This window comes from Pseudorca crassidens, chromosome 7 (assembly GCF_039906515.1).
Source record: "Pseudorca crassidens isolate mPseCra1 chromosome 7, mPseCra1.hap1, whole genome shotgun sequence".
Lineage (NCBI taxonomy): Eukaryota > Metazoa > Chordata > Mammalia > Artiodactyla > Delphinidae > Pseudorca > Pseudorca crassidens.
Window position 1 is genome coordinate 20490731 of NC_090302.1, and position 12653 is coordinate 20503383.

The 12653-nt window shown below is 47.7% G+C and overlaps 1 protein-coding gene across 6 annotated transcripts in view; it reads right to left on the reverse strand.

The window, feature by feature from the left end:
* RGS3 (regulator of G protein signaling 3) overlaps positions 1-12653 on the reverse strand; it is a 127676-nt gene that overhangs the window by 47861 nt on the left and 67162 nt on the right. For 2 of the 6 annotated variants that reach the window (XM_067743583.1, XM_067743587.1), the window contains one exon: positions 2807-11285. The exons of the other annotated variants lie outside the window; for them this stretch is intronic. In XM_067743583.1, the coding sequence (XP_067599684.1) occupies positions 11178-11285 (108 nt within the window). In that variant the 3' untranslated portion in view covers positions 2807-11177. Of the gene's footprint in view, positions 1-2806; positions 11286-12653 lie in introns of those variants that run through there. 6 annotated transcript variants of the gene reach the window in all.

Below are 12653 nucleotides of genomic sequence, written 5' to 3' on the forward strand. Positions count from 1 at the left end.
AAAACTCCCCTTTTTGATGTATATTTTTAAATGTAATTACAATGCAAATCTCAATGAGATTTGGTGGGGAGAGGCAGGGAGGAGGTGGGGACTTAATAAAATTATATTGAATTGCATTTAAAAGAACAAATATTCATTAATCATTAGAGAAATGCAAATCTAAACTACAATGAGATATCATCTCACATCAGTCAGAATGGCCATCATCAAAAAATCTACAAACAATAAATGCTGGAGAGGGTGTGGAGAAAAGGGAACCCTCTTGCAATGCTGGTGGGAATGTAAATTGATACAGCCACTACGGAGAACAGTATGGAGGTTCCTTAAAAAACTACAAATAGAACTACCATATGACCCAGCAATCCCACTACTGGTCATGTACCCTGAGAAAACCATAATTCAAAAAGAGTCATGTACCAAAATGTTCATTGCAGCTCTATTTACAATAACCTGGAGATGGAGACAACCTAAGGGTCCATCATCGGATGAATGGATAAAGATGTGGCACATGTATACAATGGAATACAACTCAGCCATAAAAGGAAACGAAATTGAGCTATTTGTAATGAGGTGGATAGACCTAGAGTCTGTCATACAGAGTGAAGTAAGTCAGAAAGAGAAAGACAAATACCGTATACTAACACATATATATGGAATTAAAAAAAAAATGTCATGAAGAACCTAGGGGTAAGACAGGAATAAAGACACAGACCTACTAGAGAATGAACTTGAGGATATGGGGAGGGGGAAGGGTAAGCTGTGACAAAGCGAAAGAGAGGCATGGACATATATACACTACCAAATGTAAAATAGATAGCTAGTGGGAAGCAGCTGCATAGCACAGGGAGATGAGCTCGGTGCTTTGTGACCACCTAGAAGGGTGGGATAGGGAGGGTGGGAGGGAGGGAGATGCAAGAAGGAAGAGATATGGGGACATACGTAGACATATAACTGATTCACTTTGTTATAAAGCAGAAACTAACACACCAACGTAAAGCAATTATACTCCAATAAAGATGTTAAAAAAAATAAAAGAACAAATATGTGAGAAAAGGATTCTTTTTTAAAAAGTGTAATGAGAGGATACTTATCCTAACATAATGTGAAAGCACTGGAGCAAATAACTGTTTGGAAAGAATGAAAAGCATTTTTGCTCACACCATATACCAAAGTAAATTCCAGATAGACTAAATGTTAAAAGTTGAAAAATAAAACCATAAGGTTCAAGGTGTGGGGGGAAGTGAATATTGTATAACCCTGGGGTGGATACCACAACACTAAGGGCAAAATAATATTTTTTTAAATTTATAAATATGATATTAGTCATCAGAAAAACACAATTCAAAACCACCATGAGATGCTATTTCACAACCACTAGGATGGCTATGATTTTAAAAAAACAGGAAAATAACAAGTGTTAGAGAGAATGTGGAGAAATCGGAATACTTGAACGCTGATGGTGGGAAGGTAAAATCATGAAGCTATTTTGGAAAAGATTCTAGCAGCTCCTCAGAAAGTTAAAAAGAGTTACCATTTGATCCAGGAATTCTACTCCTATGTATATACTCAAAAGAAATGAAAACATACGTCCACACAAAAACTTGTACACAAACATTTACGGCAGCATTATTCATAATAGTCCAAAGGTGGAAACAACCCAAAGATTCATCAACAGATGACTGAATAAATAAAATGTGGTATAGCCATACAATGGAATATTATTCCACCATAAGAGGAATAAGGTCCTGATACATGCTGCACATGGATAAACCTTGAAAACCTCACGCTAAATGAAGGAAGCCAGTCACAAAAGACTTAATATTACATGATTCCATTTATAGGAAATGTCTAGAACAAATCTATAGAGACAGAAAGTGGATTAGTGGTTGTGTAGGTCTGGAGGAGATGGGGGAATGGGTGGGTGATAGCTAAAGGGTATGGTTTCTTTTGGAAATAATGAAAATGTTCTAAAATTGACTGTGGTGATGGTTGCACGAGTCCGTAAATATACTAAAAAACCATTGAGTTGTACACTTTAAATGGATAAATTGTATGATTTGTGAATAATACTTCAATAAAGCTGCCACCAAAGCAATTTACAGATATGACTACCCATAAATCAGAAACATCTATAGTTTAAAAAAAAAAAGGTTAATATACAAATATCCTTATTTTATAAAGAGCTCTTGTGAATTAATAAACTATAAACAGCCCAACAGAAAAATGGGCAAAAGATCTGAACAAGTTACTCACAAAAGAGGTAATGTAAATAACTGAAAGGCATGTAAACATCCAACGTCTCTAGTACTCAAAGAAATGAACCTCCTAAAAAATGTAACAATGCACAGTGTTGGCGAGTGTGTGGGGAAATGGTCTCTTACCCAGACTGTATCAATTTGCTTGGGACTGAGGGGTTTCCCAGGAAGCAAGATTTTTCATGTTAAAAAGGGAGAGTCTGGGGCAAAGCAGGATGAATTGGTCAATCTTAACTGGGATTATAAATTGGTACAATCATTCTGGAGAGTAATTTGGCAATAGGCATCAAGAGCCTTTTTTACAAATATATACCCTTTCATCTGGAAATTCTAGTAGCAGGAATTTATTCTAACAAAACGTTCATTTATCAACAAGTATTTGTGGTGGGTCAAAGATGGATGGATGCTGGGGATATAGCGATAAAGATTTTTATCTCAGGTTTTTGTAACAATGAAATATTGGCAACAACCTAAATGTTGACCTACTGAAGATTTTTAAAAATAAAACCTGTTTCATCTACACAATGAAATACTCTATAGGCACTAAAAACGATGTTGTAGAAGCACATTTATTGACATGGAAACGTGGATACACTACATTGTTAAATGGAAAAAAGCAACTCAGAAAACTGTGTGCATGGGCAACCCCAATTTGCAATTTGTTTATACACACAAACGTATATGTGTGTATAAACAAATGCCTGACAGGATACACCCCAAGATGTTAACAGTGGTTATCTCTGGGTGTTGGGATGAAGGGTGAACATTTCCTTCTCCTGTTTCAACTGTACTAAATGTTTTCTTCATAATAAACATGAATTACTTTTGTAACAATACAACAAAAGTCAACTGCATTCAAAAAACAAAAAACCCCACACCTGCCATGCCCTCATGGGTGGAGGGCCAAGGAAGGGGGCTGCAGAGTCAAGCACATGTTCACGCTTGATCTAGCAATAACAGCTGCCACTAAGCACAGTCGTCCCTTGGTATCCTGTGTGGTGGGAGGTAGGTGGTTCCAGGACCTCCAGGAGATACCAAAATCCAGGGATGCTCAGGTCACTTATATGAACTGGCATAGTGTTTGCATAGAACCTACACACATCCCTCCCATATACTTTAAATCATCTCTAGATTACCTATAATACTAATACAATGTAAATGCCATGTAAATAGTTGTACGATGGAAATACTATGTAAATAGTCACCGGCTCAGCAAATTCAAGTTTTGCTTTTTGGAACTTTCTGGAATGTTTTTGGGTTTTTTTTTCCTATCTGCGGTTGGTTAAATCTGTGGAAGCGGAATCCGCAGATACGGAGGGCTGTCTGTACCTACTACATACCAGGCACTTTGCACAGACCATTCCCCTTACTCCTGAGGAGAACCCTGTGAGAGAGATGTCCTTGTCTCATTTGACAGAGGCTAGGTAACGTGCCAGTAATCCCACAGCTAGTGAGAAGCAGAGCTGGGATTTGACCCCTGGCCTGCCTACCTCTGAATCAGGCCCCTGCCTCTACCTTAGCTGCCCCTGCTTGTTCCTGGGGATGGGCAGAGAAAGGTCCCAAGCCACTAGGCCCTCTGTCCTGCAGGCTGGTTCTATACGGGCCCTGGTCCTCCCTCCCTGCACACAGTCTAGGGGGCGACAGAAGGACAAATCAGCAAGGGTGGGGACAACGGCAAGGGGAAGGCGTGGCGCTGGCAGGCCAGTTGGCTGAGGTCAGGGCTTAGGGCAGACTAGCCAGGGACTCCTCGCCTGCTGGGCGACATTCAGGAAGCCTAACCACATCCGGCCCCAGGAGTTCCCAGGCCCTGTGCGCTCCCAGTGGCAGGGAGAGAAAACCTCGCCCGGCCTGCTGCCGCCTTGCTAAAAGCAGGAGGAAAACAGCCTGCCATCTGGGACCTTCCCCCTGGGCTGGGGACGGCTGGCCTTTCCCCACTGCGGGCCTCCAGGGTCTCCTCTTCTGTGTGAGGAGGGGCCGTGACGGCTGGTGGCTCCAGGACCCTCCCAGGTCTAAATTCTCTGAATCCACTGCGCTTCCTCACAGAGGGCCCGGCAGGAAGAGGAAGGGGGTGAGGCGTCCCACCCAGCTCCCGAAGGAGCCCCTTCCTCTTCCCCTCAGCTCCAATCCCACTACTATTTTTAGAACTGGGAGCGTCTCCGCCAGCCCTGCCCTGCTCAGAGCTCCAGGTAAAACACAGCAGCCCCATTCATTCTGCTCCAGCAAGAACGCGTGGGGAATTTATAGACAAGCCAGCCGACTAGACAACCTCTCCCCACACCATTAGCAGGGCTATTTCTCACTATTTCCATTAGACAGCCCAAAGTGATGACTTACTTTTCCTAATGACAACACAGCCGAGTGAGATGACAAGCGTCTCTAGGACAGTCTGTGCCCCGCCCCGTCCCCAACCTGGCAGACTCGTCAAAGGCCGCTGAAGGGGAGCGCTGAGCGGTGGGTCCTAGTTCCAGCTCTAGCACCAACTATGTGCCCCTGGCCAAGTTCTTGCCCCTCTCTTGGTCTTGGTTTCTACAAATCAGCTTGTTAATCGATTGATCCTGGTGAGGGAGGGAGGGAGGAGGCTTTTCAGTTCCACACTCAAAGATTCTGTGGTTCTATCAAAATTCTAGTCACTCATGAAACAAATATTATATCCTCTGCTTTGTGGTGTGTGTTGAGCTGTATTCCCAAATCATCTGAGAGTTGATGATGGGTCTCAGAATGCATTTTCCCATTGAAAATTGTGTTATAAATGGTGGTCAGCTTCCTAGGCTAGCCTACTGAACACTTAATTTTCTCCCACGAGGAGAAACAGCAGAAACCTATATTGTGATAGAATTTAACCAAAATGGAAAACGACTAACGTTTAAAAGACACTGTTTTAGAAAATTTACCCTGAGTAGTGTTTGAGCAAAAGAAGATATACATTAAAGGCAATGAAAAAGTCTGTGGCAACTTCTGGGGAAGAGTCTAAAGCAGACTTCTGACCACACTGGAAACTAAAGGCACTGCACACAGATTCTCACTGCTTCCACTGAAAGTTAGCTTTATGCCATAGACCAGGAGTCCGATTGAAGAACCTATGTGTATACCTGTATATGTGAAGTTAAAACAAGAGTCCAGTGAGCAGGAAAAAAGAAGGGCCAGGGGAAGATTCTAGGTTTGAAAGCTCCTTGCCACTTTCCCTGGGCGGGGAGCCCGAAGGAGGCACATTTGGGTGGGAGGAAGCAGGGCTGTGCTTACAATCTGAGTGCCTGTGATGAGGACCCCTTCCTGTATAAGGTTCATACGTATACTTATTTGTCTCAAGTACATGATGAATATTAACCACGTACAACATTTGCATATATACATACACTCTTGTTTCAATGTGAAGACCAAAATGTCTGATTTCTTTTTTCTTTTAACCTGTTATTAGAGTCCTGAGGCTTTGAAGATGACTCCTGGAGATCACCTAAATTCAACTCCCTCATTTTTCTTGGTAAAGAAACAAATGATCAGAGAAGTGAAGTAATTTGCCCAAAGTCACTCAGTGAATTACAAGCAAAATCAGTATTTGAACCAAGACCTTCAGAATCCTACTCTGGTTTTCTCTGAAGGCAAGGAGCTCAGTGAGAAGGGAGCTCCACAAACCCAGGGAAGAGAACCATAGGAGCAGTTCTGGGTCTCAGAAGGGTCTCCTTCCCCCTGAGGATGCCCAGAAGTCAGTGTGGATATGGTGGCATCTATAACCCTGAAGTGAGTCTGGCCAGATTAGATTGCTTAAGATCAAGTGGGGATCCAGGCTCTGGTCTTACAAAGCCGAGGTGCAATGGAAAAAGCTCTGAGCCAAGAAAGGCAGGAGACCCGAGTTCTAGTCCTTGCTCTGCCACTACCTTGTCCCATGAACCTGGCCAGGTCACTTCCCCTTTTTGAGCCTCAGTTTCCTCGTCTAGATTCCAAAACGTGAGAGGCTTGAACTGCATGGCCCAATCCAATTCTACAACATCTCCTGAGCACCTACCAAGGACCAGGCAGTAATAGAATCAGCAAGAAATAAACTTTGACCTCCACTGGCTCCCAAGGAGCTCATGGTCTTGCAGGTGAGACATATCTGCCTAACTCACTGTGCTAAAGATGAACAAAGTACTGTGGAATACAGAGGGGGAAGCGGTGACTTCGGATGCACGTCTGAGAAAGGTGTCTCAGGGGAGGCTTGAAGGCTGAGGGCTGTATGTGTCAGGAACAGCAGAGGAGGGCAGGCGGCATCAGGCAGAAGAAACAGCCTAAACACGAACACGCGTGGGGAATTCAGAGAAGGAAAATAATCCAATACGGCCGAGCTGTGGGCACAAAGCAGGAGGGCAGAGGGCGAGCCTTAAGAAGCAGGCTGGGACCATGGCCTCCCACGATGGTCTTGGAGCGGGAAGTGCGACTGCTCAGCTTCCCCACCCCTCCCAGCTTGGATGGTCCGTGACTGCTGAAAAGTAGGAGAGCAGAGCAATCCAAAGCCAGTGCTCTGGAGCTGGGCACCCAGGATCCAATGCAAGCCACCCACCGGCTGTGTGACCTTGGGCAAGTTTCTTCTCAAAGACTCAGCGTCCTTACCCATATCAATTGGGTATAATGAGAGTAAATGTGTAAGGACCACAAAGAACCTCACGAAGCTGCAGTGAGGATGAAAGAGACAATGTAGGTGAAGAGCCTGGCATTGCTCCAGGTTCACGGCCTACGCGCTCACTTATAAATTACCTACTGTTATTATTCTACTCTTAAACCAAGGATCTGGGAACAGTCTGGAGGACAGTGGCCCTATTCAGAGAAAGGCTTGAAGAAAGATGAGGTCAAGACAAGATAGAGGGTGAGGTTGTGCTATCTTCCTTAAGAACAAAAAAAGATAGCAAGATGACTGAGGCCAAGAGGAAGGTGGGAAGAAGGCAGTCTCTCCGCAGCCAGACGGGCAGCGAGGAGGGGAGGGCGGAGAGCTGGAGAGACTGGAAAACAGGTTTTTGGCGGGGGTGGGTGGGTTGGGGGGGGTGGCGGCGGGTGGTGAATATCTGAAATCTAGTCCATTTGACACCCAGTTACTTAGGGTTGAGATTCCAAGTCAGTCAACTGGCAAAATCTGGGCCCAAAACCTGGAGTAGGCTCTCTCCTCACCCTCAACAGGGCAGAGGTCAAAGGCCTCCTTCCTGTACTCATGCTCAGTCCATCTGGGCCTGAACCTGAGCCATCCCTTTCTGCCTTCGGCCGCTGTTCATTGCGGCCAGGTACCCCAAGACTGTGCTGCTGGTCCTCTTGAATGCCAGACTCAAAAGGGGGATGGGGTAACCCCACCATCCCAGTGCTGCTGAGAGCCTGTCTTCAGGACGTCCACCTTGTCTTTCACATCAGACCTCTTAAATCTTGTGTGAAGCTATTCATCTTGTCAGCCTGGGCCACCCCTGGACCATATGAACTCAAAGTTTATTCTCCACTGTGTAGAGAATAAGGCATCTCATTTTTATTAGTCCTAAAGCATCCCGTCTAGAGCTTAAAGGGCCACGATTTCTGCATGCAGGATATCTTCCTCCTGGCTCTTCCTGGAGGAGATGATTGATTTCTCTTACTTCCACTCCTAAGAGGCAAACCTTTCATTTGGAAAGAGCAATGGATTAGGTTGCAAGGCCTTGGCTTGAGGACTAGCTCGGTCTCTTACCAGTTATGTGACCTTGGATAAATCACTTAACTTCTCTGAGTCTTAGTTCCTTCCATCCATAGAACAAGGCTGCTGGGAGGCCTAAGGGAGATAATGCCTGGGGATCCCAGTTGCCATCTCTGAAGCCCGTGCTCTCGCTGTGGGCAGCCCTCCCACATTGTGAAATTGCCCACACCTTCAATCTGCAGAACGCTCTTGGTGCCGTGTATGAGAAATTCAGGCTTTGGTGGCAGAATTTATGAAACAAGAATTTAAACTAAAGAATAAAAAAAAAAAAAAGGCATACATAAATAAATGTCATCATTATTTCCGACAGGTTCCAACTCCCAAAGGGCCAAAGGACCCAGGCGGCAGAGACCAGAGCATGACTGCTTCCAGGAGAGACTGGGAGTTTCAACAGACCCAGAGCCTGAGACAATAAGAAAACAAAAAAATGGGATCAAAGGATGTGTGGGGAACTTAAAGAATCACTTTGTATTCAAATCGCACAGATGGCCTTTTCAACAATAAATGGTTGTGCTCCCATGCTCCCAGCTCGCCCCGAGACACACACCAAGACAATTGGCCCATCAGGAAAGAGACCATTGTGTGAGCTTCTTAGCGTGATTTATGTGGAGGGAGGGGCTCGGCCATGTTTCCCGTGATTATGACTCTCAAATGCGATTTCGATGCGTTCATCATCCTGGACGTCTGGGATGGACTGGGCCTCTGAGGAGCAGTGGCCACCCGGTCATATTTCATCTTCTCGAGCCCGTGGAGCCAAATTAATTGTCTCATCGATTTGAGAGGCAGAGCAGCAATGGCGCTGTGGCTCACAACAGTCACTGGGAAGATGGGTCCAGGGCCCTCCAGGAGCTGATGTCTGCTTTCCCAGCAGCCAGCCAGGTCTAGGACCCTGACGGGAGCTTCCGCTCCACTCAGCAGCTTGTTGGGACAAGCCAGAGGAAAGTGCCGTCCCCAGGGCTAAGTGCCGTGTTCCGAGTCTCCGTTTCCCTGCTGCCAGAGCTCCCCCGTCCTCTGCACCTGTCTGGTGGACAGAGGTAGGTCCCCAGGTCCGGGAGAGAAAAGCTCGCTGTCTTCCCAGACAGGCAATTCTCCTGCGCCTCACACTCCCCTTAATGTCATTTTGTAAAAGGGAATCAAACGAAGTCATGGTGCAGCTTGTGTCTGTGCAGACTCAGCTGCTCAGCCGCTCAGAATTAACCCTGCAGGCGGAATCTCGGCTGATAGACACTGCAGATCACTTGTCCCACTTCAGGCCCAGGCTATTCCCCTGCTGGGCAGGACACTGGGCTGATCCCCTGTTAGATTACTGATGCGACGTGTCTGATCTTTCCTAGGCTGGGAGGAGGGGTGATCCGTGGGAGGTAAGGGGCAAATTCTCTTCTGGGCCACCCTTCTTAGGGGTCAAGTAGCCAAAGCAGCTGAGCAAACTCACCAGGGCACAAGACCCCTCTCTAAAGACACGGAGAAGCTCTTAAAAGACACAACACGGAGTGTCCAAGCTCCAAGGGGACTTCTCTAAACTGAAGTCCAGCCTCTCTGACCCCCTTTCTATGCAAATGACCCTGATCCTACACATACCCTTTGTGTGTGAGCTATGTCTGCGCAGTTAGAGAAGGGTGTGAAAGCTGCCCAACGCTGGGCTGCACCAGAAGATGCAGCAGCAGTGAGCAGGCTGCGCTCTAATCGCTGCCCCCACGTAGGCCTTTGTCAGCCTCATGGCAGGACGGCCTCCTCTAAGTGTGCTGAGCCTCACTTAGCCCCAGTCCCCGACCCTCAGGAGCTCTGCAGAAAGCAAACCCAGTCAGTTTCCAGAGGGCTGTGTTCACAGGATGGAGGGACAGCACAGGCCACCCCTGCTGAGGCTGGGGGGCTGTGAACTTGACCACCTTGGCCAGCTGAAGCACCCATAACTCCCAACTCCCAGGGACATTCTCAGAACTCAGCACTGGTCCCTACCCAGGCCTCACCAGGAGGGGGCTCTGTGAGGAAGGCCCCATCCTTACGTGCATCCGCTGAAAGAGTGAGACACAGTGGAGGATGAGGGTGAGAGCAGTGGAGGGACAGGAAACTCTCTCTTCTCATCGCAGAGCCTCCCCTACCCGAGGGTCTGGGCATTCACATACTCGCCTCCCCAGACATCATCCAGGACGGGCCACCATCACCCATCACCTGGAGGACTGAAGGGACCCCCCCTCAAAAAAAAAACTGATCTCCTCACACCCACTTGGGCCCCTCCTTGGGTTCTCTCATCGTCTAGAAATGTCCCTGAGAGTCTGTGACTCCCTTTCTCAAAAGCCTTCAATGGCTTCCCACTGTGTCTCAAATGCAGTCAATACATTAACCACCAAAGCCCTGTACGATCTGGCCCCCACCTACTTGGTCTTCCCCCTCACTAAGCTCCAGCTCCAGCGGCCTGGGCTCCATTCCTCCAGCACATCCTGCTCCTTGCTAGCTCAGGGACTCTTCGCAGGCTGCTCCATCTGTCTGGAAAATCCTTTCCAAAGTCCTTGACTGGCTAACTCCTTCCTTGGCTTAAAGGTTATGCTCTTCCCCTCTCCCACCCCACACCCACACACAGCAATCTCTAATAATATTCTCTCTTAAAGGAATCCTTTCTTTTCCTCCATAGATGATCACAGTGTGTAACCCCGTGTGTGTGTGTTGGTGTTTATGTAATGCTCTCTCCCCTACTGAGACTGAAACCTTGATAAGCGCAGAGACCATGTCCCTCTCGTTCTCCATAGTATCTCCAGCTCCTAGCCCAGAACCTGGCATAAAGTAGACGCCCTAAAAATATCTGATGAATGAAGGAATGAACGCATGAGTTCAGATGAAAAATGAGTGAATGGGTGGAGATATCTTCTGGCAGCAGCGGATCCTGGCATTGTTCTCCATCAGGGCTGACCTCTCCCAACTTCTCCTGCTGCCCCTGAGGCAGGCACTGGAACCACCGGTAGCCCAGATGCTATTTCACCTCCTTCTTCCTTGTAGGGAATAAGCTTCTGGGTCTTCTCCATTTGGGACTTTCTGAGCCAGTCTGCATCTGCCCACAGGGCCTCTCACACCACTGTGGTCCTTCTGACGCCAGTCCACACACCCGTGGGGCCACTCCCTTCAGATGACCCTAGGCCCACCATCTTGGTCCTCCGTTTTGGGTCCAGTTGAGGTGAGGTTACTGTGTGGTAAGGGATGCCCAAGAAAGAGTTAAGTTGCCAGAAGCAGAGTCCTGCCCTTGGGTTTGCTCAGCCAATCAGAGTCTGTCCTGATGAGGTAAAGCTTCTATCCTGGGTAGCATTGGTTGAGTTGGCCGGCCCCATCTCCTGCTGGAGAGAGCCATAAGGGTGCAGTTTCTGTGGAACCAGACAGAACTGGAATTAGCTCGCTGTCGACTCGGGCCAGGGCTGCCTGACTCCAGGACCTGCCCCTGCTGCTTTCTACGGTGCTCAGATAGACCCTGGCATCTCCAGGGCCCCATCTCTAGCCGCCCTAGTGGAGATGACGAGGTGGCACGCACCTTGGTATCACACCTGGGAGAAGTCTTACAGCCAGAGCACACCCAGGAGGCCTCAGTTTCCCTGCCTGGTCCCAGGAATACAGCAGGTGGCTACCAGGAAGTGACATGGAGCAGTCGTCACATGTGCTCAAAGCGGCAGCATTCAGCTTCAATAAACAAGGTCACTAGATAAATCTTCCTATATAGACATAACTTTAATAATAATAATCATTCACAGAGTTCTTCTTGTGTGCCACTTTGCTAAGCGCATTACATGAGTTTAATCCTCACGAGAACCCTGTTCATCCATCTACTTTACTAATGAAAATCTTGAGTCTCAGAGAGCCTCGGTGCCTCACCTGAGGTCACAGAGCGGTAAGAGCTCACGCCTCCCATATCACTCGCTATGTTTATTTTTGAACCGTCTGTGGGCATATCGGTCTCCACTGCTGGACCGCAATTTCCCAAGGAAAGAATATGACAGATTCACCCGTGCATTCCCAGCACTGAGCTCAGGGTGCACCCCGAGAAAGGTCCATTGCCCAGGCCAGCGCTGTGCATGTGGTGGGAGCTCGTGGAGGTTCACTGACAATGAATGTACAGCCAAGAGCCCTCCGCCCGCCCCCATAAAGGACCTAAACTGGTGTCTGGCCCAGAGCAGGCATTTATTTCTATATTTGATTGAATAACCAACACAATATGCATTTATCTCTCCCTATTAGCTTAGCCTTAACAGTCACAGGTAGGACCATCTGTGAGTTATTCTAGATTAGCAGCATGGCAGCGTTCTCCAAGGCAGGGAGTTTAGTAGAAGTTGTCCCAGGTGAAAGAAGACAGGTAGTTTCCCTCCAGGGATAGACGATGAAGCAAGAAACGGGGCAGAATGCTGATGAGGAAGAACGGGGTGGTGAGAAAAAGGAAGCTGGGAGAGGAGAGGAAGCCGGCCACTTACTTCTACAGAAAGAGGGAGCATGCAGGCCCACCTGCAGCAGCCTTCCACCTGCTATGGTCAGCCAGGAGTGAGCCGGAGAAAGGCAGTGGAGCCCCAGAGACGGGATGCAGTCGGCTGCTGCCTGCCTCGCTGTGTCCTTGCCCCAGCCGGGACCCCAACACTGCAACCCAAGGTCACAGGCACCTCAGACACAGCACAGAAAGCCTATGTCTGCCCCTCTCCCCCGACAGGAGGGGAGTAGACCTGGCCCCTAAGGGCAGCGCACTTCACAGG